The 25,084-nt window shown below is 44.4% G+C and overlaps 1 protein-coding gene across 1 annotated transcript in view; it reads left to right on the top strand.

Annotated features, from left to right (window-relative positions):
* The window catches only part of LOC135173800 (ras GTPase-activating protein 1-like), a 253,143-nt gene that overhangs the window by 63,452 nt on the left and 164,607 nt on the right, over positions 1-25,084 (top strand). The window contains 3 exon segments of the mRNA XM_064140961.1: positions 16,036-16,185; positions 17,703-17,838; positions 21,260-21,330. Coding sequence (XP_063997031.1) covers positions 16,036-16,185; positions 17,703-17,838; positions 21,260-21,330 — 357 coding nt within the window.

The following is a 25,084-nucleotide window of genomic DNA, read 5'->3' on the forward strand; positions in this document are numbered from 1 at the left end:
ATTTCAGCTTGTAACTTTTTGATCTCCTTTTCTTGCCTTCCGCTTTGCCATTCCCAGCTCTCTGACTTTTTTTTCAAGCGATTAATTTGTTCGTTAAAACTCTCTTTCGTTTCTTTCAATTCAAGTTTAAAACTATTGATATCATATTGCAAATTATCAAATTCATTTTGCGCTCGGATTGAGCACGCTGCTACTGTAACGATATGCTCTTTATCTTTATCTTCCTGCAAAGTCGTATACAACGTGGCTACCGTATCTGCCAACTTGTTCAAAATTTGTTCTGAGCTGACTAAATTATTTATATCCAGTGCCGGTTTTAAATGTTCCAATCCAATAATATCTGCCATTCTGTAAAATAAATCCGTCTTTCCCGACCCTGCTTCGTCTGCAGCCATTATGTCACGGACGGGAAAGTTTGTTTGGGGGGGGAGGTTTGAAGTAATGATATGCGAGGCCGATGTTTATAAAAAGGTATAAATGTTTTAATATTATAAGCACTAGAAATTCCCTTCCCCACACTTATTTGTAATTATCCCGCGTAGATTCTTGGTTCGTAGTTGTGATTTAATATACAGAATGACTAAAATGAAGAGAGTCTATGATATGAGAGAGTTCATTGAAGTCTTAAGAAGTTATTCAGTTTCAAATGGAAGTTTATCAATTACTCGCTGTCCCAAATGCAGTTCAGAGAAGTTTCAAAGTCTTTATGAATTTTAAGGCGCGTTGTCCGAGGCTCCACGGGTCCGGTCGAGCTGAATGCTGACTCCCGGGGCTCGTAAGGATCGGGCCCCTGTCTGGAACGGTGCAGTCTTGAGCTGGTTGTTTGTGATGCGAATACCGCGTGTGTGTGCTTGTGCGATCAGCGATCAGGGTATCGAGCAAAAGAGGTGCAGGGTAGAGAGCGAGGGGCCAATTAAGTTAAGGTAAGGAGCAAGAGGTGCAAGTGGGTACATTTTTTATAGTATTTCAGAAGAGGTGTGTTCAACCAACTCAGTCAGACTCGCGTTAACTTTACAGATTGGTACAAAGTTGTAATCAACCTATACAATTGGCTAATTCTCACCAAAAACAACTTATGGAACCACCCAGGGGTCAGCCCCCAGCAGATGTTTGTCGAGTGGTCACCATGTCTGAGAATTCGAACCCTTTTTCCAAAACATAGCCATGTTTATGTCTTTGCTTCTCTGAGAGAGAGATTCTCTCAAGGCCTGTGCGTCTGCTGGTACAGCAGCTACGTCAGTGCAAGCAGATAGAAAATATTGTTTTGACTTTTTCGATGGAAGGCCTCTGAGCCACGATTTTGTGTATAAATGAAAATCCTGCAATAGGGCAAAAGGGCTCTGATCCCTTCCATGACAGGCTGCTCACCAGAGGCAGAGGAATGGAGTGCTAATAAGGGCTCTCAACTTGTTGCCTTGAGACAAGCCAGGGACAATGCACCAAGACACCCCAAGGTAATCAAGGGGGATGGCACAAGAAGATGACATGGCCAGCCCAGCTGAAGTACTGTCGCAACAGAGGGACGAGGAGACTCTTGGATGCCAAGAAAGTTCCGTTTATTGTAACAAATCTACTATATTTTATAGTCAATACAGTTCTACTCCAATCAGAAGGCTCTCAGTGATTGGTCCATTAAGCTTCTCACGTATACTGCTGATTGGCTATTCCTACTCAGCTTCTTGCTAAAATTTCACAATTTCTGCTTAGCTAAGACCTCTTATCAGTACAAGAAACCATACGTTCTGACTCCTTGTCAGTACAACAGACCCTGCAATAAAATTAGGTCAGCGTGTTGTAAATTCCTCTTTCTTATCAATTAAGTAGGTGTCATTTTGCGCTGCTCTAGCCCAAGGTTTATGGCGTAACTCCTCCAAGGTTATCAGTTGTTCCTGGCTCACAGCGCGCGACCGTACAAAGTACCTCTATGCAAATGCATGCAGCTTGGGAAATCAACAGGATTAATTAAGGGACACTGTGCTGCTGGAAAGCCATGGCATAGTGGCTATTACTGAAACTTGGTGGGATGATTCCCATGACTGGAATGTAGGGATAGATGGGTAGAAGCTCTTTAGGAAGGACAGGCAGGGGAGGAGGGGAGGAGGTGTTGCCCTCTATATCAGTGACCAGCTGGAATTAGTGGAACTCCACCTGGGGAAGGATGATGAGCTGGTTAAAGACAGGGTAAGGTGATGCTACAGTAGGGGTCTGGTACAGGCCATCTGACCAGCAGAATGAAGCAGATGAGGCCCCCCACAAGCAGATAGAGCTGGCTTCACATTCACAAGCCCTGATCCTTGTGGGGGATTTCAACCACCTGCTGTAAGGACAACACAGCAAGGCATCAGCAATCCAGGATGTTCCTGGAGTACATAAGCGTATTTGATGAACAAGTGTCTCAGAGGTTGGTGCCTCCAACATAACTTTGGATTCTTTGAATCATAGAATCATAGAATCATAGAATCAACCAGGTTGGAAGAGACCTCCAAGATCATCCAGTCCAACCTATCACCCAGCCCTATCCAGTCAACTAGACCATGGCACTAAGTGCCTCATCCAGTCTTTTCTTGAAGACCCCCAGGGACGGTGCCTCCACCACCTCCCTGGGCAGCCCATTCCAATGGGAAATCACTCTCTCTGTGAAGAACTTCTTCCTAACATCCAGCCTATTTTTTTTTTTCTATAAGTAAAACCTTTATTAACACTTCACAAAAAATCAAACTGCCTGCAGACTTGCCCTGTCAGACAAGGGCCACACAGCAGATTTAACATTCCCCCCCCCACCACCGTCAACACTGCAAACAGTGCAAACAACAACCAACACTGCAAACAGTGCAAACCATAACCGTGAGTGAACTTCAGCGATCATCCCAGTGTGAGATAGAAAATTCATTACGGGTGCTTAAAACCAAGTTCCTAATGTAAACTAGAAACTATACAGTTAAAAACCAACTCTACAGAAAGAAGGCAATTCATTAGCTTCTGTTTTTCTGTATCAGAGGGAGATCATCTCCCTGCGAACATACAGGGCCACCTTGAGAGGCGAGTGATATCTTCCCCAGGAAAGCCGCAGCGGGCAGCAGCGATGGCGGCGCCCATCCAGAAGGAATGCACACCGTAGTGCTCCGGGCTCAGCCCCAGCAGCCGCAGGGCCCACCGCAGCACCTTCAGGAACTCCCTCTTAGTCACAGTCTCATTGTCCCAGTGCATAAAGAGCGGTCCTTGCTGCCGTGAACGAGCTGTCACATAGTTCCGCAGGGCCAGCACGGGGCAGACCCATGGCTCCCCAGACAAGCCAAGGCTGATGACATGTCTCACCTGACTCTCCGTGGAGGCAGGGAGATGTAACACTGCCCTCCTCTCCAGCAGCTGCAGGTCGCTCAGGTACAGCAGCTCAGGCTGCAGTACGTTATGGTGCTTTGCCACCAACTCCCCTATTCGGAGTGCCCCAAAAAAAGCTACAGTAAACAATGCACGAAACAGCAAACATTCATAATGGGTTATGCACACAGTCTCCAGAACTCCTAGGAGCGATCGCAGCATCTCAATTGTTATAGGCAAGTATTTATCCCTCAGGATGCCTGCTCGACGTTTCAACCCCACCACCATGCGACGGGTTATAGCATCTTCCAAAGGATCAGGGTTACCGGTCAGTTTTGATAAGTAAGTCAGTGCTGCCACATACATCAGTGTCTTCGGGGATAAATAAGGAGATTCCGCAGCCAAAAATCCTCTAACTTGCTCCTTGGGAATGGGCCAGGCTGCAGGCATTCCCATGCTTTCCCTGAAGGCAAGGAATTTCTTCAGTCCTTCAAGGTAGGTTTGCCAAAGTTTATTATCCCCTGAGAACTCCAACAACGACAAAGTCTTCAGAAGTGAAGATCCCAAGGGATGCTTCTGAGAGCTGCCAAACTCCTCGCCGGTCACCGCCGCGCTGCTGTCCGCGCTCTGTCCGGGGCTGTCCCGCTGCGCCGCCTCCTCGGCCTGAGCCGCTGCCTCCGCTGCAAGGCGTAGCTCAAACCACTCCAATCCCGGCTCCTGAGCTAGCAGCTCCACGTTCTGCCCGGGGCTGTCCCGGTGCGCCGCCGCCGCCGCCTCGGCCCGAGCCGCTGCCTCCGCTGCAAGGCCTAGCTCCAACCACTCCATGCCCGGCTCCTGGGCTAGCGACTCCCCGTTCTGTCTGGGGCTGTCTTGGTGCGCCGATGCCGCGGCCCGAGCCACTGCTTCCCCAGCAAGGCCTAGCTCCAACCACTCCAATCCCGGCTCCTGGGCTAGCGGCTCCACGTTCTGTCCGGGGCTGTCCCGGTGCGCCGCCGCCGCCGCCTCGGCCCGAGCCGCTGCTGCTTCCCCACCAAGGCCTAGCTCCAACCACTCCATGCCCGGCTCCCGGGCTAGCAGCTGCAGCATCTCCCAGAAGGGCGTGGAGTGGTCTCTGCGGGACATGTCGGCAGGACGATGACTGCACCAACTCCTTATTCTGCGACACGAAGGCTGAACTTGGGGAACTTCATCTTGCCACAGGTCTGCAAGCAACAGATGGGATACAACTGTCACAGAAGGGGAGAAGGACCCTGGCACGTAAGCTGGCTGGGCTTGTTGAGAGGGCTTTAAACTAGAATGGAAAGGGGAGTGGGTTAAACATGACAGCACCAGAGATAAATCAAAGGGAATTGAGGATGGTAGGCTAGAGCTAGGGGTAAAAGCAGCAGCCCAGCTGAAGTGCATGGACACTAATGCACGCAGTATGGGTAACAAACAAGAGGAGCTGGAAGCTCTGGTGCTGGAGGAAAACTATGATATTGTTGCCACCACTGAAACATGGTGGGATGGCTCACATGATTGGTGTGCTGTAATCAATGGCTACAGACTCTTCAGGAGAGACAGGCAAGGGAGAAAGGGCGGGGGAGTGGCTCTGTATATTAGGGATGCTCTGGATGTCATGGAGGTAGAAATCAAGGATGATCAAGTTGAGTCTTTATGGGTGAGAATTAAGGGGAAGGCCAACAAGACTGATATCCTGGTTGGAGTATGTTACAGACCACCCAACCAGGAAGAAGAGGTTGATTTATTACTCTTTAAACAACTGGAGGCTGCCTCAAGATCACCTGCCCTTGTTCTGGTGGGCGACGTTAACCTACCAGACATCTGCTGGGACTTAAACACTGCAGAGAAGAAGCAGTCTAGAAGGTTTCTGCAATGTGTGGAAGACAACTTCCTATCCCAGCTGTTACGTGAGCCTACCAGGGGGGCAGCACTGCTTGACCTGCTGCTCACAAATAGAGAGGGGCTGGTAGGGGATGTGGTGGTTGGAGGCTGCCTGGGGTCCAGTGACCATGAAATTATAGAGTTTTCAATACATGGAGAAACCAGGAGGGGCATCAACAGAACCTCCACACTGGACTTCTGAAGGGCAGACTTCAGCCTATTTAAGGAACTAACTCAGAAAGTTCCTTGGGAAAGAGCCCTTGAAAACAAAGGGGTCCAGGAAGGTTGGACCTACTTCAAGAAAGAACTCCTGAAGGCACAGGAGCAGGAGGTACCATTGTGCAGGAAGATGAGCCGGCGAGGGAGGCAGCCAGACTGGATGGGCAGGGAGCTGCTGAAGGAATTAAAGATTAAAAAGAGAGTGTATCACCTTTGGAAAAGAGGGGAGGTGTCCCAGGAGAAGTTCAAGGAAGTTGCTAGGTCATGTCGAAAAAAAATGAGAGAGGCAAAAGCCCACTTGGCGGTTAGGGTGCCACGGCTGTAAAGGCAAATAAAAAATATTTCTTTATATATATGAATGGCAGAGAAGGGCCAAGGACAACCTCCAGTCCTTGTTAGATAGAGAGGGGAACATAATGACAAAGGATGAGGAAATGGCAGAGGTGCTTAACACCTTTGCTTTAAACTTCAATAGTGGGACAGGTTGTCTCCAGGACAGCTGGACTCCTGAAGTGGCGGATGGAGTCAGGGACCAGTATAGTCCCCCTCTAATCCATGAGGGAGAAGTAGGGGTGTTGGGGTCCGGAGGCTGGCGAAGGTGAGATCGGGGTACTGACGACTCGACTCAGCAGCTTGCTATGCATCAGTACGATTTTATTAGGGTAATGCAGTGTCTTATATAGTGCCCAGCCAGCCTGGAGCTGGCAGAAGTGGACAGTACAGATTGGCCCAAAGCCACATGCTGGGTGCAGATAGGTTCCCTTATCCAAACAGCCCGTGGTCCCACCTCAGGGGGGCTGGCAGGGTCAGCCCCCTGAGGCTGTGTATGTCCCAGGGTCTGACAGATTCCATCCCCTATCAGGTGTGCGTGGGTTGCTCAGCCTAACAGCATAGCTTCCTTGGGGCTGGCTGGGGCTCCAAGGACATCTCCCATCACAAGTTCTCATGTTTACAGCTTGTGGCCCGCTGCGGGAGAAATTCTCCCACATAGGGGACCTGCTGAGACACTTGGATCCTCACAAGTCCATGGGACCAGATGGGATCCATCCTAGGGTGCTGAGAGAGCTGGCAGCTGAGCTGGTCAAGCCACTCTCCATCATTTATCAACAGTCCTGGCTCACCTGTTCCAAGAGGAATGTCATCAGGCTCATGTGTGCCATGATCTCCATAAAGCAATTCCTTCAGAAGCTTAATTCCCTGCTTAATGGTGTTCCACTTCTTGGCCGCCCATGGCAGATCATCTCGGGAAGGATATCTCATAGCTACAGCTAACAGAAGGCGTGTCCAGAAGCTCACCTTGCCAAGAGGATTTGCTAGGTATTTGTCCACTCCTTGGTGAGTGGTCCTAGCTGCTTGGCAGACTTGTCTCCTACCTGCAGGGCATTGGCACCAATAGTACAGCATCTCACCAGCCAGCTTAGGATTGGCTCTCCTGATTCCCTTGAGTATTCCTTTCTAACTTCCCTGACCTCTCTGAGGGGATCGTTGGAATCCTGGATGTCATCCTTCTCCTCTTTTTCTTCTGATTGTCCTTGGCCTAGAAATGGAACTTTCTTTAGAGCACTCTTAAACTCCTCAGAACTATCCTCTTTCTTGGCAGCCAATCTCCCAGCGCTCCTCCTGTCAGAGTACTGAGATCTAAGTATGTTGGCCAAATCTCAAAGACTGTACCTCTCCTCTTCCTCCTCTTGTGCACCAGATGTCCCCTCCCGTACGTCCTCTTCTGAATCACTCTTTGTCAAATGTTTTTTCTTAGCCCAGGCTTTTGCTGGCGTCAGGATGATTTTAGCTGAAACGTCTGTGAAATTCCATGACGCTGCTAGATGTTTTGAATTATTGGGGGTCTGGTCTGAGGCCTGTGAGTTTGAATCTGGTTGAGGGCTAGGGCTCTTTGCTCCCTGTGGAGTTGAATCAATTGAATTGGCTGAAGGAACATCTTGGGCCTGAGTAGCTATCTGTATTCCTGGGCTTTGTGCCATGTTATTTTTATTACCCAGGACACTGGCATCTTTCCCAGAATCTAGGGGAGAAGGTGTAGTGGTGGCCCCCTGTGGGAAGCTTTCTCCTGCAGCGAGGTATGGAATGTAAACATCAGGCCCTGTGATGGGAAGTGTCCTTGGAGTCTTACTGATTCCCAGAGGCCTAGGCTGAGAACAGTGAGCAACCCACGCACAGCTGTCAGGGGGTGGAAACTGCCGGTCCCCGGGGCGGACACAGCCCCAGGGGGGCTGACCCTGGCCAGCTCCCCTGGGTGGTACTCACAGGTTGTTTACCACAGGTAACCTATCTCTGCCTTACATATAACTTGGGGCCAATCTGTACTGTCCACTTCGGCCAGCCCCAGGCTGGTTGTGCACACCCCCTCTGGGGGCTATTTAAGCCATTGTATTGCCTTAATAAATCGTACTGATGCACAGATGCCTAGAAGCTGCTGTCTCGAGTCGTCAGTACCCCAATCTCGCCTCTCGCTAGCCTCCATACCCCGACAGCCCCCCTTTGCTATCCCCCCGAGCTGGAATTGTTTAGACTGTTCGATCTGCTTATGTGGGACACTGGTGTTTTCTTTTGGCTTCTTAAAGACATCACACTAGAGTTTCTCTTACATAATGCCAAAATTAATATGAAAATCAAAGTTAGAAGACCTAAGTTCACACACGAAAAATGCCACAGTCTCACGTTAATAAAATTCAGAGCTAGAATTAGGTGCCTGGATCTTAGGCAAAATTACTCTCATTAAGGCTGTGGACAAAGCAGCAGAAGAAGAAACATTTCCAGTAATGTTACTGGTAAATGTTCCTGTAATGTCACTGATAAAAGACTCAGTAACATTAAACTGAGTGGGCACCCAAACAGAACCCACCCGTAGAATTGCAGACTCATAGAATGAACCAGGTTGGAAGAGACCTCCAAGATCATCCAGTCCAACCTATCCCCCAGCCCTAGCCAGTCAAATAAACCATGGCACTAAGTGCCTCATCCAGTCTCCTCTTGAACACCTCCAGGGGTAGTGACTCCACCACCTCCCTGGGCAGCCCATTCCAATAGAAAATCACTCTCTGTGAAGAACTTCCTCCTAATATCCAGCTTATACTTCCCCCAGCACAACTTGAGACTGTGTCCCCTTGTTCTATTGCTGGTTGCCTGGGAGAAGAGACCAACCCCCACCTGGCTACAATGTCCCTTCAGTAGTTGTAGACAGCAATGAGGTCACCCCTGAGCCTCCTCTTCTCCAGGCTAAACAGGCCCAGCTCCCTCAGCCTCTCCTCATAGGGTTTGTGTTCCAGGCCCCTCACCAGCTTTGTCACCCTTCTTTGGACATGTTCCAGCACCTCAACATCTTTCTTGAATTGAGGGGCCCACAACTGGACACAGTACTCAAGGTGTGGCCTGACCAGTGCTGAGTACAGGGGCAGAATAGCCTCCCTTGTCCTACTGGCCACACTGTTCCTGATACAGGCCAGGGTGCCATTGGCTCTCTTGGCCACCTGGGCCCACTGCCAGGCAAGGTGATGGAACAGGTCATCTTGAGAGCCATCACAAAGCCCCTACAGGATGGCCAAGGGATCAGGCGCAGCCAGCAATGGTTTAGGAAGGGCAGGTCCTACCTCACCAACCTGATCTCCTTTTACGATCAGGTTACCTGCCTGGTGAATGTGGGGAAGGCTGTGGATGTAGTCTACCTGGACTTCAGCAAAACCTTTGACACTGTCTGCCACAACAAGCTCCTAGCCAAGCTGGCAGCTCGTGGTTTGGACAGATTGACTCTGTGCTGGATCATGAACTGGCTGGATGGCAGAGCCCAGAGAGTGGTGGTGAATGGTGCCACATCCAGTTGGCAGCTGTCACTAGTGGTGTTCCCCAAGGATCAGTGCTGGGCCCAGTCCTGTTCAATATCTTTATTGATGATCTGGACGAGGGCATTGAGTCCAGCATCAGTAAGTTTGCAGATGACACCAAGCTAGGAGCAGGTGTTGATCTGTTGGAAGGTAGGAAAGCCCTGCAGAGGGACCTGGACAGGCTGGATAGGTGGGCAGCGGCCAACGGGATGAGATTTAACAAGGCCAAGTGCAGGGTTCTGCACTTTGGCCACAACAACCCCAAGCAGCGTTACAGGCTGGGGATAGAGTGGCTGGAAAGCAGCCAGGAAGAAAGGGACCTGGGGGTACTGATAGATAGTAGGCTGAAGATGAGCCAGCAGTGTGCCCAGGTGGCCCAGAGAGCCAATGGCATCCTGGCCTGTATCAGGAACAGTGTGGCCAGTAGGACAAGGGAGGTTATTCTGCCCCTGTACTCAGCACTGGTCAGGCCACACCTTCAGTACTGTGTCCAGTTCCTGGCCCCTCAATTCAAGAGAGGTATTGAGGTGCTGGAATGTGTCCAGACAAGGGCGACGAAGCTGGTGAGGGGCCTGGAACACAAACCCTATGAGAAGAGGCTGAGGGAGCTGGGGTTGTTTAGCCTGGAGAAGAAGAGGCTCAGGGGTGACCTCATTGCTGTCTACAACTACCTGAAGGGACGCTGTGGCCAGGTGGAGGTGGCCTCTTCTCCAAGGTAACCACCAGTAGAACAAGGGGACACAGTCTCAAGTTGTGCCAGGGGAAGTATAGGCTGGATATTAGGAGGAAGTTCTTCACAGAGAGAGTGATTGGCATTGGAATGGGCTGCCCAGGGATGTGGTGGAGGCACCATCCCTGGAGGTGTTCAAGAAAAGACTGGATGAGACAGTGCCATGGTCTAGTTGACTGGATAGGGCTGGGGGATAGGTTGGACTGGATGATCTTGGTGGTCTCTTCCAACCTGATTGATTCTATGATTCTATGATTATGTTTGAATGGATATCAGCTTGTATGTTCATCCTGTTTTCTTGGTGGTGAGCAAAGATTTTTGGTCAGTTGGCTGTGTATTGGAATGTATACTGAGATATGGTTAAGCTTTTATCATGCTTAATGTACTTCAGAAGCTTCTAGCAATGCTAGTTTAATGAGTAGGCAATTGCAAATGTAGAGTTGCCAGCTCGACCCTCTGTTATTAGATTGCAGAAGAACCTATGCATTGGACGAGAAGAGGAGCAGCTGCCTTTGTTAGTAGTTGTGATGGTTTGGGGGTTACCCCGCCCCCCCCACACTTTTGAATTTGCCCCAGCTAACTCAGACGGACCCTGGGAATATAGATGAAGCAATTTATTTACAGCTAGCAGAATTTACAAGCAGCTATTTACAATATATACAGTTATATACAATTATATACAGAAATATACAAAGGATAAACAATACAAAAGCACAACTCCCCTCCCAGAAACCTGAGTCCCCAGGAGGGGCTCTCAAACCACCCCAACACCTCCCCCCGGCCCTCTCAACCTTACCCCAGTTCTCAGGAAGAAAAGAGGTGCAGCCAAGAGGTTAGGGAGCAGGGTTAGTGGGAGCAGGGTTAATAAGATGTGACCAGGTCAAAGGCAATAGCAAGAGTGAGAGACAAAATGGAGAAGAAGTCTTTCTTCTTCCCAGAGTTCTCAGCGTGACTGTGAGAGAAGTTGACATCAATTGTTTTCATTTCACTGCCCATTATCTAGTTCTGTTACCAAAACATTCTAGCTTGCTTCAAACTAGCACAGTAGTGTTTTGGGATGCTGTGTTTTTCATTCCTTTTGCAAGGGCCCTGCAAACTGAATGAGAAACGCTACCTTCATTTTTAAGAAAAAACAGAAAGGGGAGTTGTGGGAACGGAGTGAAGAGAATAATAACAGACCTTGGTTCCGACCAGCTGTGGACTTCCTTATCTCAGGAGGGATAGATGGTGGACACTTCATTAACGAAAATAGCAAGGCATGGGTTATGCTGATTTAGTGGGTTGTCCTTGACTAATTATGCTAATGTGTAGTTGTGTGCTCTACTGGCTGAGTGCATATATACCGGGGCAGTAATGTAATAAAATGCCTCTAGCATAATTCACATTGAATCATCTGGAGTCCTTCATGGCAGGCCTCTGATCACACTGGTCCACAGGCCTGCCATGCTTCCCATGGGAAGCAGAGATTTTCAAGCAGCAATCCATGCTGCAACAAGGCTGGGGGAGCTGGCATTGTTCAGCCTGGAGAAGAGAAGGCTCTGGGGAGACCTAATAATGACCTTCCAGTACCTGAAGGTGGCCTGCCTACAAGAAAGATGGAGAGAGACATTTACAAAGGCCTGTAGTGATAAAACAAGTGGCAATGGCTTCAAACTAGAGAAGAGTAGATTTAGATTCGATGTTAGGAACAAGTCCTTTACCATGAGGGTAGTGAAACACTAGAACAGGTTGCTCAGGGAGGTGGTTGGGGCCCCATCCCTGGAGATCATAGAATCATAGAATCATAGATATTCAAGGTAAGGCTTGACAGGACTCTGGGCAACCTTATCTAGTTGAGGATGCCCCTGCTTGGTGCAGAGGGTGTTGGACTAGATGACCTTTGGAGGTCCTTTCCAACCCAGACCATTCTGTGATTCTATGATTCTATTTCAGTGTTGCTTCCAATAAGCAAAGCTGAGTGGGTCAAATAGTAAAAGGATGAGAAGAAAGTCAAAGACTGGAGGTAGGAGAGAGTGAAGTGCTTGGAGAAAGTTATGGAAGGATTGGTACTTCTAATGAAATAAATGTCAGAGAAGGCAAATAACACTTCAGAAATTCTTAACTGCTGACTGCAATCTGGTGCTTTGCACAACAGTATTAATATTGTTTCCATGGGAGTGTTAGTTTAAACAGAAAACGGCACATCTTTGACCTGAGGGCACAAGAATGAAGCATGTAAAAATGAGATACTTGTTGATAAGAACTTTAATGAGTTCTAGAATTTATTTCCTAAGTTGACTTTTCAGTAAGAAAATGAGAGCTAAATTTTATTCATTTATTGGTGACTTAAAAAAATCATATGACAATCAATGTGCTTTTTAGTACATATATATCACATAGAATTGGAAGAAATCTTTTGAGTTGCAAAGCTTTATCTTATACTGCTGTCACATCTTTGTCTGTTTTAAAGCTTATTACATTGTGCTTACAGAATTTGAAATTTTTAGAACCTTGCTTTATTAAAGTTATTAATGTATTGCTTTTTGAATGTACATTTCTTCCACCTTCTATCATTGTTTACTCTTTTTATTAAGATTTATTGAGGCTTTTGTTTCGTCTTCTTGTGTAAGTCCGTAGTTTGTATATACTCTGAAAGTACATTAATAACGAGTATAGGTGATATGTACGACTCCCTCAGTTAATGGCTTGGCACAACTGGTATATTGAGGAATGAGAGTGACTTTCTGTTGTAGCTGCCTGATTCCTAATCTTGAAGTGCAGCACTGTTCTATTTTGCTACGTACTGTTTCAAGTGAGTTTTAGGCAACTGAAAAAACCAGACTTATTCTTTATTAGGCTTATATTTGCTTTGTACCTCTGTTGTGAAGGGCCTGTAGGCTTGAAAGCAGGCTTATTTATGCCTTGCCCTGCTTGGACATGTCTCTCTGCCTGCACCAGAGGTAAACGAGCACAAAGGGGCACAACAGACTGAGGCCATAAAGTCAGTTGCCCAGGACACCTGATTGTGTAAGTCCCCACACGCCCAGCTCGTGCCTGCCTAGTGCTAGGCCCACGTGATTCCCGTATTTGGAGTCCAGGCCTGTGGGTTTTGCCTAGTATGGTAAGGTTTGGCTGACTGCCAACCTGATTGGTCATTCTGGTGGCCAATGAGACCATTAACTCTCGGTCCACATTTAATAAATAGGGGTACACAGGCTCACATGCAGCCTCCCCCACATTACTTGCGGCTTCCCCACATTGCTTGCTTGCCTGCCTGCGTACTTCCTTGCAGAGCTCACCTATGCCTGCCTTTATATGATTACCTGGTATGCACCACTGCCACAAGTTGCCAGGAGAAGACCCATTTGTCTGCATTCGATTGGCCTGAGTAGCCAGCGTTAGACCTGTGCTCAGACTGCATGGAATCCTGCCACTGCACCTGAGATCCTGCCTACTTATCCCTGGAGAGAACACCCAGAAGAAATCAGCAGCACAAGGTCAGAGACTGCCATTTCCCCTGATGCCGGAGGATTCCAGCCTTAAAGTCCACAGGCAGAGACCCTGAAGAATTGGACACTTGCAATAGGCTGTGATGTAGCTCCGGAGGGTGGTTATTGATTAATCCGAATTGTGAGTAAATACTTGAATGCCTCTGTAATTTCTGTTACCTCTGCCATAAAGCAGAGAGCAGCTTTCAGCTCACTCTTGCTGGGCAAATAGTATATGACCCCAAGTGGCATTAAGCCACAGGGAAAACTCTCTCTGTTAATAGTTTCAATGTATGCTAGTTGTTATAATAGTTAATGTTTGATACATATTCCCATAATGTCTTCATAACCATGTAGAACAAATATTAATATTAAAGTTCAGTGGTTGGGGGTGGCAAGAGTTGAAATATTGGAAGTTAATAAATATATATATTTTATATAATATTATCTCATCCTAATTAATTTCTCCCCTTTGCCACAATTGGTGTAGGTGGCAGAATCCCCCTCCGTGACAGCCTCCCACTTAGAAAAATGTATAGATGTGATGGTTTGGGTGCTACCCACCCCCCTACACTGTGGAAATCACCCAGACTAGACTCAGACGGCTCTGGGAATTTGAATGAAGCTTATTATTTACAGCTTAGCTCAATATACAAGCAGACATTTACAGTATATGCAGTTATATACAGAAATATACAAGGTAAAAGGTAATACGAAAACACAACAGCCCTCCTAGAAACCTGAGTCCCCAGGAGGGGCTCCCAACCACCATTCCACCTTCTCCCACCCCTCTCAACCTTACCCCAGTCCCAAGGAAGAATGGAGGGGGGTTAGGAAGCAAAGTGGATTAATCAGAGAGACGGCAGAGAGGCTAGAGAGAAGTGCAGCTCAGGCAATGCCCCAAGAAGAAGTGTGACTCCCTTATCTATGTTTGGATTCTTGTTCTTATACTTCTCAGCGAGCCTATGAGTGAAGTAGACATCACCTTTGCCTGTAATCTAGTTCTTCTCACCAAAACATTCTAGATAGCTTCAAACTAACACAATAGGGATCAAAAAAGGATTAAAATCCGCCCCACTTTTCTAGAAGAATGTAAAACAACTTCATGTATGCTGGATAAATGTTTTTTTGGTCCCCTCCCTATTTTCTGTGTGTGAGATAATGAAATTAAAGGTTTGCAGAGCTTTTTCTGTCAGGAAGTTTTTGTGAAGTGGAGAACTGCAAAGATTCAGTAAAAAATTGGTAACTAACAAGAAAGAGGAAGGCACTGAATTTAATAAAGTGAGTACAAGTAACCATAATGTAATTTTTATGAATTATTCACATAGAGGAAATAATGCTGTATGTGTGTAAATCTGACAGAGATGGGACAAGGTGTTAAAAGGTGTAAAAAACAATGATGCTAAGAATGTAGTTAACACTTTAGACTGAGAGATACTAGAAAGGCTAATATGAAGATTGAGCAACAAAATATGAACATCAGCTCTTCAGCTACTTATTCTCAAGTTTGGAAAGCAGAATTAAAAAAAAAAGAGAAAATATAGGATATCTTGGTGGTTTTTTTTTCCTGCCTTCATGAAACTGTTCTTGAGATTTCTGTATGCTGCTTGAAATTGATGATTTTTTTTCTTGACGAAGGTAATTGTTTCTGCTCCTAACGGTAATGGAACCAGCAATAGAACAAGGGGACACAGTCTCAAGTTGTGCCAGGGTAGGTCTAGGCTGGATGTTAGGAAGAAGTTCTTCACAGAGAGAGTGATTTCCCATTGGAATGGGCTGCCCAGGGAGGTGGTGGAGGCACCGTCCCTGGGGGTCTTCAAGAAAAGACTGGATGAGGCACTCAGTGCCATGGTCTAGTTGACTGGCTAGGGCTGGGTGATAGGTTGGACTCGATGATCTTGGAGGTCTCTTCCAACCTGGTTGATTCTATGATAACTTCTATGATTCTATGATAACTTTAGGGTAGAAAGAGGTCTGATTAGAATTTTGTAAATAAAAGAAATTTGAGATAAGGAATGTTTGAATGATGAGTCTAACCTTTGCCTTAAGTGAATTGTTCTTTTGTCATATTTTGCAGTCTGAGTTGCTGTGCAATCTGTATTTGCTTTTAATAGACTGCATGTTGGGTTTGGGGAAGACTTTTTTCAGTTGAAATATGGTGACCATTTGAGAAACAGGTTACAGCCTGGATTGAAGCCTGACTAGGCTCAAAATGCAACTACCTGACTCACATCAGTTACCACTGGTTCTGCTCTTTTACTGAAAGTGAGCAAACTGAGGAGGAAAGAAGCAGCTGGTTATAGGGAAACTTTGTCCCATTTGGATGGTTCAGGTGCTTTCCTCCAATGTGAGTTACTTGGGGAAATGAGTTATCTAAACCTGTGAAGCTTTAAAAATTCTGTGTGCCAGAAATGAGTAATCAGAGAAGTTGCACATATAAACATCTAATAACTTTATTTGAAACAAAGGTTTGGAGTTACATCAGTTTAACTGAGAACTTTCATTTGTTTCACAGGCCTGTTCTTTGAGAATAAACAGAAGCCTTAAATTCTAAAGACATCCATTGTTGCATTGTTTTTAGATGGTATCATGGAAAACTTGACAGAGCAATTGCAGAAGAACGTCTTCGGCAAGTGGGAAAACCTGGAGGTTACCTTATTCGAGAGAGCGGTCGAAGACCAGGTTCATTTGTGCTTTCATTCCTTAGTAGAACAAATGTCAATCATTTTAGGTGAGAACTTAATATTTTCTTTTAAAATGTTGTAACTTATTTGTGGTTTTAGAATCATAGAATCACCTGAGTTGGAAGTGACCTTTAACAGTCATCTAGTCCAATCCCCCTGCAGTGATAAGGGGCATCCTCAACTAGATCTGGTTGCTCAGGGCCCCATCAAGCCTGACCTTGAATGTCTCCAGGAATGGGGCCTTCACCACCTCCCTGGGCACCTGCTTAACTACTTCTATGACAAGGTGACCCGCTTAGTGGATGAGGGGAAGATTGTGGATGTTTACCTTGATTTTAGTAAATCTTTTGATGCTGTTTTCACAGCATTCTCCTGGAGAAACTTGTTGCTCATGGATTGGATAGGTGGATGCTTCAATGGGTAAAAAACTGTCTGGATGGTCAAGCCCAAAGAATGAAGTTAAACTTAATTGATGGCCAGTCACAAGTGGTGTTCCCCAGGGCTCAGTACTGGGGACATTTCTCTTTAATATCTTTATCAATTATTTGGATGAGGGGATCGAGAGCACTCTCAGTAAGTTTGCAGGCAACACCAGATTGGACAGGAGTGTTGATTTGCTTGTGGGTAGGAAGGCTCTGCACAGACTAGATCAAAATGTCCTTTTTTTTATTCCTTGTACAAATGACTCTTGTGTATTACAAATGTTTTAAAAACTTAACTGTCTTACCTAAATCAACTATTTCTGCAATTTTATTACACTGTAATATGAAGAGACATGGTATTTTCCATTTTTTGGTATGACAAGTACATTCACAAATCTGAGTACTGAAACATGGGCTATCAGCCCCCCACCCTGCAAAAAGAAAAAAAACAACCCCCCAAAAACCCCACACTTTCCAACTGCATAAGTTAGCAAGCTGAGCAATTTTATAAAAATTTTCTTTTTGTTAGACTATTGACATGTTTTTTAAGCATTTTCCCTATTTATTACTTGGCTTTTAAATTGAGTACATTTATTATTACAAAGGTTTTTTTTATTATTTGTTAATGGACACTAGACTATGGAGATGTGACTGATTTTTTGAAGGCATTTCAGTATTCTGCTCTGTGTAATTAAATGCAGTTATTTATTATCAAAATATATTGATACTTTGCCAAATTTACACAGATCTATCATATAAGGCATATCTCCTGCATGACAGAAGTATTAATTCTATTATCTCTACTAATGTAATATGTCAATTCTGCAGGATGCTCATTATTACATTTTTGTGTTTAATTTCATTTAGTTTTAGCAAACCTGCTTGCTTTCTTGTAAATCTACATCTCCTGTAGTCTTCAAATATATTTGTCATGATGTCTATCAGTAATTGCTGATTAAATACTCATTTAAGGGTGTGTGTATATACATGTGTTTATAATATTGCATTTTGTTGAACATAGACAACCTGCTTTAAAAAACTTTATTTTAAAAAATAAATAAATCACAAGCCAAACAAATGCACACCCCATGGTTTGTAGCAAAATATTTTCTTATGCCAAGTTTCCTTTTCTTTCTTGACAGGATTATTGCCATGTGTGGTGACTATTATATTGGTTGACGTCGTTTTGCTTCACTCTCGGACCTAATTGGTTATTACAGTCATGTGTCTTGCTTACTGAAGGGGGAAAAATTATTCTTTCCGGTAGCACCTCCAGAGGCAAGTAGTAAAGTTTTCAAATGTAATTAACTTTAATATAATTAATTTTGCATCCAACATTCCTAATTTTCTATGAAAATAAAACATTGTAGACAGTTTCCCCTAATTCTAGAGCTGTCTCAACATATGGTAAAGTATAAACACATTTTTACTGATAGAAAATAATAATAAAACTTTTAAAAAATAAAAATCTGTAATGAGAAAGCTAGATATCAGGTATTGCAGTTATCTCCGAATGTAGTAATAACATTGTATGTAACCTGAGATTAACAAGAAAATGTATGGTTATTGGCCAGCAAAGAGCACCATTGTAATGTAGTTAGCCTCTAGAGTTTTATATAATAAAGTATCTCAAAATAACATTACTATTTTGTAGCAAAGATGTCAAAATATGTATTCTGAAAATGACTGAAGTTCCTTACAGCTGAGCTTCTTTCAGATGACTATCCTTAAGACAATATCAGTAATTAAAAAAACCTCAACAAACAACCAACTCAGGCAAAACAGCCCCCTCCAAAACACCTGCAAACCGTGTCTGCAAATCCTCCCCACCCTGATATTTCTGAATGTTAAACTTTCATAAATTTCCACTAAGGGGAATAATGTTCTAAATTACTCTTTCATGAAAATTACATTATTGGGAATTTTATTTTTAGAGATATAATAGTTTAGCACAAGGGTTAACCTGCCTGCCCCTCCAACACAGAAGTGAGGGAAAAGTAACACACAAAAACTCAGGGTTGAGATAAAGAGATAAGAGTTTACTGAATTGATGGGAAGGGGAAATTAATTAATGCAAGATGATATTTTCCCAAAATTAATATTGTTTATTAATTTTGATATTCAGAACTCTCACCACCCCCAACCACTAATTTTAATAATATTTGGGTTCTTACACAATCAACAAAACATTCTATGGATAATATCTGCATCTAGTAATAATCAGCAAAATATATAAACATTAATTAAACTGGAAGAGAAGATTCCCGTGGTCAAATGTCACTTGCGGTCAATACACCGCTTGCCCACTAGATGGACTCAAGGAGCTCTTTCTGCTTATGGCAGAAGACAATGGAGAATTGCAAAGAGGCATTTAAGCATTTACTCACAAATAATTATTAGTACCTGACTTGCAGGGGCTAGCCAGAGTCCAGACAATGTCCAAACACTTTCAGGGGACTCGTCTTATTGAACGTTGAGACTTGATTCTTCCCAGGCTTCTGGGGAAAGGGGCAGACAATCTCTGACCTTATCTCCTTACTTCTCTGGACGATGTGTGTACATCCAGGACTTCTAAGTAGGACTTTCAGGTGTAGAAGCAGGATGTCATGCGATGTACAGTTTCAGCATGATGTCACACTGACCACACAGGCCGATTGTGTGCAGGCATCCAGGGTCTGCTCCTGGTAAGCTCATGACAGTGGAGTTTCCAGGCAAACAATAAGGCAGTAGGCAATTGCAACAGGCAACGGCAGAGCACAGTAGAAAACAGGGGAGCACATTGTTTACCTGTGTATCTCTTTTTATCAGTGTGGGCCATGATTAATTGCCCTTTGGACACAGGAATAGCCAATTAGAATGGCAGTTAGCCAAACCTTACCAACATGAATAAATAAAATAACATACATGCACAATTACTTTGGTTAATAATCTAATTAACCTAATAATACAGTAATTATATAATTATTATATACTTTATATTATATATTATATATACCTGGACTTCAGCAAAGCCTTTGACACTGTCTGCCACAAGAAGCTCCTAGCCAAGCTGGCAGCTCATGGTTTGGACAGATTCACTCTGTGCTGGATCAAGAACTGGCTGGATGGCAGAGCCCAAAGGGTGGTGGTGAATGGTGCCACATCCAGTTGGCAGCCAGTCACTAGTGGTGTTCCCCAAGGATCAGTGCTGGGCCCTGTCCTGTTCAATATCTTTATTGATGATCTGGATGAGGGGATTGAGTCCAGCATCAGTAAGTTTGCAGATGACACCAAGCTAGGAGCAGGTGTTGATGTGTTGGAAGGTAGGAGAGCCCTGCAGAGGGACCTGGACAGGCTGGATAGGTGGGCAGAGGACAACGGGATGACATTTAACAAGGCCAAGTGCAGGGTTCTGCACTTCGGCCACAACAACCCCAAGCAGCGCTACAGGCTGGGGACAGAGTGGCTGGAGAGCAGCCAGGAGGAAAGGGACCTGGGGGTACTGATAGATAGTAAGCTGAAGATGAGCCAGCAGTGTGCCCAGGTGGCCAAGAGAGCAAATGGCACCCTGGCCTGCATCAGGAACAGTGTGGCCAGTAGGACAAGGGAGGTTATTCTTCCCCTGTACTCAGCACTGGTCAGGCCACACCTTGAGTACTGTGTCCAGTTCTGGGCCCCTCAATTGAAGAGAGATGTTGAGGTGCTGGAACGTGTCCAGAGAAGGGCAACGAAGCTGGTGAAAGGCCTGGAACACAAAGCCTATGAGGAGAGGCTGAGGGAGCTGGGCCTGTTTAGCCTGGAGAAGAGGAGGCTCAGGGGTGACCTCATTGCTGTCTACAACTACTGAAGGGACATTGTAGCCAGGTGGGGGTTGGTCTCTTCTCCCAGGCAACCAGCAATAGAACAAGGGGACACAGTCTCAAGTTGTGCCGGGGGAACTATAGGCTGGATGTTAGGAGGAAGTTCTTCACAGAGAGAGTGATTGGCATTGGAATGGGCTGCCCAGGGAGGTGGTGGAGGCACCATCCCTTGAGGTCTTCAAGAGAAGACTGGATGAGGCACTTGGTGCCATGGTCTAGTTGACTGGGTAGGGCTGGGGGATAGGTTCAACTGGAAGATCTTTGAGGTCTCTTCCAACTTGGTTGATTCTATGATATAATTATATATTATATAATTATTGTTTTATATTTATTATATAACAAATAGCTTATTTGCAGAAGAAGCATAGTGAAATAGAGAAAAAAAACAGCATAAATGACAGCCAGCAGTTACCCCACTCCCACTCATCTCAGCAGAAGAGCCAACACCCAAGAACCTGGAACCCAAAAGCAGCCACCAGAACTGGAAGCCTCTCATGTTACAGTCTCATCTTCAAGACCCATAATGCTTTGCTCCAGCCTGCATTTTCATTTTGGAGGCTGGCATGACTACAGTATGGTATGAATAACAGCAGCAGATTCAACTCAACCCATGACAGGAGATAATGGGACTGATAATGTTACAAGGCTAGAAAGAAAATGAGAGCATTTGTAGATAATTTTAGGAATTAAGCATTTCCAACTCTTACTATTTTGACCCTTGGAAAACTTAAAACTAGCAGAAGGATGCAAATGATGATTGCCAGTCTTTTGCCTCAGAACAACATAATGTTAGAGAGAGGAAGCGTAAACTAGAATGAAAGGGAAAATTAATATTTTTGCACACTTCTCTAAAATTGTAGCCTGTGGAAGACAGAAGAAGAGTTCGAGCAATTCTACCTTACACCAAAGTGCCAGAAACTGATGAAATAAGGTATGTTTTAATAGAAGGTAAAGGCAGTTGTGATTTTTTTTGAGTATTTATAAATGCTAATGATTTTGATATATGTTCACTATGCAGATACTTTCCAAATGCTCTGGAAAGGTAAAAGTAAGATGCCTTTTTTTTTTGTCTCATGCCTTGTCTTCTTGTCTTTTTTCTTTCTTCTTTATTCTCCATGTATATAGAAATAACACTTTAATTCTGTATGTGTTAATTATAAGAGGAGTTACATTTAATTTCTAGAAGTAGGAAATTTAGTTTAGAGATAAAACATGACTATTTTCAAAAGCTTACCCACTGAGAAAAATGTAAGTTTGCACATGAAGGAATTCTGTGTGAAAATGTCTTGTGAGGATTTGAAATAAATCGTCTCCAAATTTACCTGTAGAAGTAGCTAGTAACAGATAATACTTCAAGCCAAACCAATCTTGAAAACTAGAAATAGAATGTGAGAACTAAGAACAGTATTTTTAGTGACTTTCTTGAAATAAGGAAAAAAAAAGAGATAGCAGAAAACCTTGTATTTAATGTTCTAGCATTCATTTTGCTGCTTATGCCTAAAAAAAAATGGAGTAAAAATTATTCCCTTTCCTGCTCCCTCTCCCCTGTTTTGAAAAGAGTCTGTATTGAACAAATGATACTTTTAAATATGTAATCTTAATCATTTTAAGAAGTTACTGAATTGCCAGATCCCTACCAAGATGCTCTGTCACTTCTTGTCCTCAACTGGGCAGGGGAGAATATACGATGAAAAAAGCTCATGGGTTGAGACAAGGACAAGGAGGTCACTCAGCAATTACCATCATGGGCAAAGCAGACTCAGCTTTGGGAAATCAATTTAATTTATTACAAATTAACACCAAAGTAGGATAATGAGAATTAAGAGCAAATCTAAAACCACCTTCACTCTACCCTTTCTTCCCAGTGTCAATTTCACTCTCAATTTTTCTCTGCCTCTTCCCCCTGAGTGGTGCAGGGAGATGGGGAATGGGTCAGTTCATCACATGTTGTCTCTGTTGTTCCTTCCTCCTCATATTCCTCTTCTACTCCAACATGAGGTCCCTCCCATGGGAGGTGGATATTCACAAATTTCTACAACATGCACCCTTCCCATGGGCTGCAATTCTTCCTGAAATGTTCCAGAGTAAGTCCTTTGGGCTGTAGTCCTTCAGGAAATGACTGCTCCAGGGTTGGTTGTCCACAGGGTTGTAAGTCCTGCCAGAAAACTTTCTATAACATTGGCTCTCCATGGGGTCATAGCCTCCTTTGGGCACATCCATCTGCTCCACCATGGGCTTCCATGGGCTGCAGATGCACAACCTGCTTCACTGTGGTCTGCAGGGGAATCTCTGCTCCAGTGCCTGGAGCACCTCTTCTCCCTCCTTTCTTGATCTTAGTATCTCTAGAGTTGTTTCTCTCACATACTCTCACTCTTCTCTTCTGGCTGCTATTGTGCAGCAGTTTTTTTCCCCTTTTTAAATATGTTATCACAGGGGTGCTTGCACTGTCACTGATTGACTCACACCCCTGCAGTCCCCTCACTACCAAGACCTTGCCATATAATATATTCTTATATTTTTTTCTGTGAACTGCTGCTCATTACCTTTCTAACATTTATCAAGAAAATCCACAGGATGGTCTTAAACCCTGCTTCTCTTGCATTTTCATGATATATTATGTGAAGAGGGTGCAAAACCAACAGTCCTCTATCTATTACAAGAACATATACTAATTGCTTGGAATTAATACTTTCTTCAGATGTCAATTTTTTTCCAATTAAAAAATAGACTACTTGGAAGAGGTTTGTAGTGATTTCTAATAAAGTATTGTTTTCACAAGTTGAGAGAGCATGCTGATTGGATTGGGTTCTTGATAGGACTATTAGCCTAAGATTATAGAGAAAGGTATATGGGGTGGAAATTTATCTCAAGGATGTCTGTCCAGTCTGTTCATACCTCCTTTTAACAACACTCTGAGGTTGCTCATTTTTGAGAAGACCTTGCAAGAAAGTGGTAAGATGTATATTAGGATACATCAAGTTCAGTAAATGCCTAATTGCATTACCAACATAAGAGGAAAAAGCATTTCATTACTCTGGTAACAAGAATTGCAGGAGATTATAGCTTTTCTCCCTTTTGTAGGATACAGTTTCATGTGCCTAGCTAGACTTCTGAGATCTACATGGTAAAATAGTTCTGTTTGTATGTGCTAGTTTGAGCCTATCTGGGATATTTTAGTGAGAAGAATTAGATTACAGGCTGTGAAAAGGAAACAATGGTGATGTCTACTTCACTCATAGGCATGCTGAGATGTATAAAAACAAAAACACAAACATAGATAAGGGAGTTGCTCTCTGGCTTTGCCTGCCTCGCATCTCTCTCTAACCTGCTGTCTGACTAATCCATCTGCTTCCTAATCCCCCTGGCCGATTCTCCAAACGCACCTTGAACATAAGGCAAAGTCTGGGATAAGGTAGAGGGGTGGAAAGGGGGTGGAGGGGTGGTTGGGAGCCCCTCCTGGGGACTCTGGTTTCTAGGAGGCATGTTGTGTTTCTGTATTACTTTTAAACTTGTATATTTCGGTATATAGCTGTATATATTGTAAATACCCGCTTGTATGCCGGTGGAGTACCTGGGTAAAAATGACTCTTTGTTCACCAATATGGTTAGATGGTCATTTTCTGTTTATTTCCGTGTTACAGAGACTTATATGCTTTCTTGCAAGAGGCGTGCAAGAGGGTTACAGGCATGGCATGGATAGGGTGATATACCATAACATTCTGAGCATCAGCCCCAGGGCTGGCTAACCCAGCCCCCTAGAGCTGGCTAACTCTGCCCACTCCATCCCCTGCAGCTGCATGTGGGGGGTGCTACCCAGTGCCTGGTATCTTGACTCCCAAGACAGACTCAATGACACTTGCCAGCACGGGTTGCTCATGTTTATCATTTCATGTCCTGTTAGCAAAAATCTCTCCACATTTCCCTCTCTTTCTTTTGAGCAACCCGGGCTTGTCTTCAACTTTGCATAGGCTGTTCAACACAGAGGTAAATGATACAGCTACAAATCAATAGTGCTAAAATCAGAAAGGGAATAAACCTGTTAGAGTTTTTGCTAGTAGCATTAGTTTGGCAAACTAACAACCCAAGCTTAGCTAACAATCCCAAAAGCTTTTTCTGCAAGCGACAGGAAGTCATTGGTTCAAAAGACCAACAGTTCAGACAAATCATCACAGTCACAGGAGAGTGCAGGTGTGCCACATCTTTGTTGGCTCTACGTGGCAGCTGATGTTGTAGATTTGCAGATGTATCTGTTGTCCAGTATTCTTCCTCAGACTCCCATTGTTCTGGATTCACTCTATAGTTCTCAGAAATCTTGATGTTTTCATCACATTCCTAAGCTATGAGCTGCATCTGACTATTGTGCTTAAGAGCTACTAATTTCTAAATACGATACAAAGATATGCCCTAGATGTTACTTTCAGGCTATTCTATTAGGCCTTTTTCCCACAACCCTTTATTTGCTTTAAGAATTTAAGGAAGTGTTTCTCATCTTTTTGCAGGGCCCTTGCAAAAAGATAACAAGCACATCGCCACCTGTGACAGTAAGTGGGTTTGGCCTTTACAACAGGTGCTATTAAATCTCGTGAAAATATCCAAATTTGTTAACCATAATCAAAGCCTTATGATCTGTGCACATACAATCATCATGTCAGTACTCCTATTGAGTTCTTTCTACAATTCTGCCA

Source organism: Pogoniulus pusillus (assembly GCF_015220805.1).
Source record: "Pogoniulus pusillus isolate bPogPus1 chromosome W unlocalized genomic scaffold, bPogPus1.pri SUPER_W_unloc_2, whole genome shotgun sequence".
NCBI classification, from domain to species: Eukaryota; Metazoa; Chordata; class Aves; order Piciformes; family Lybiidae; genus Pogoniulus; species Pogoniulus pusillus.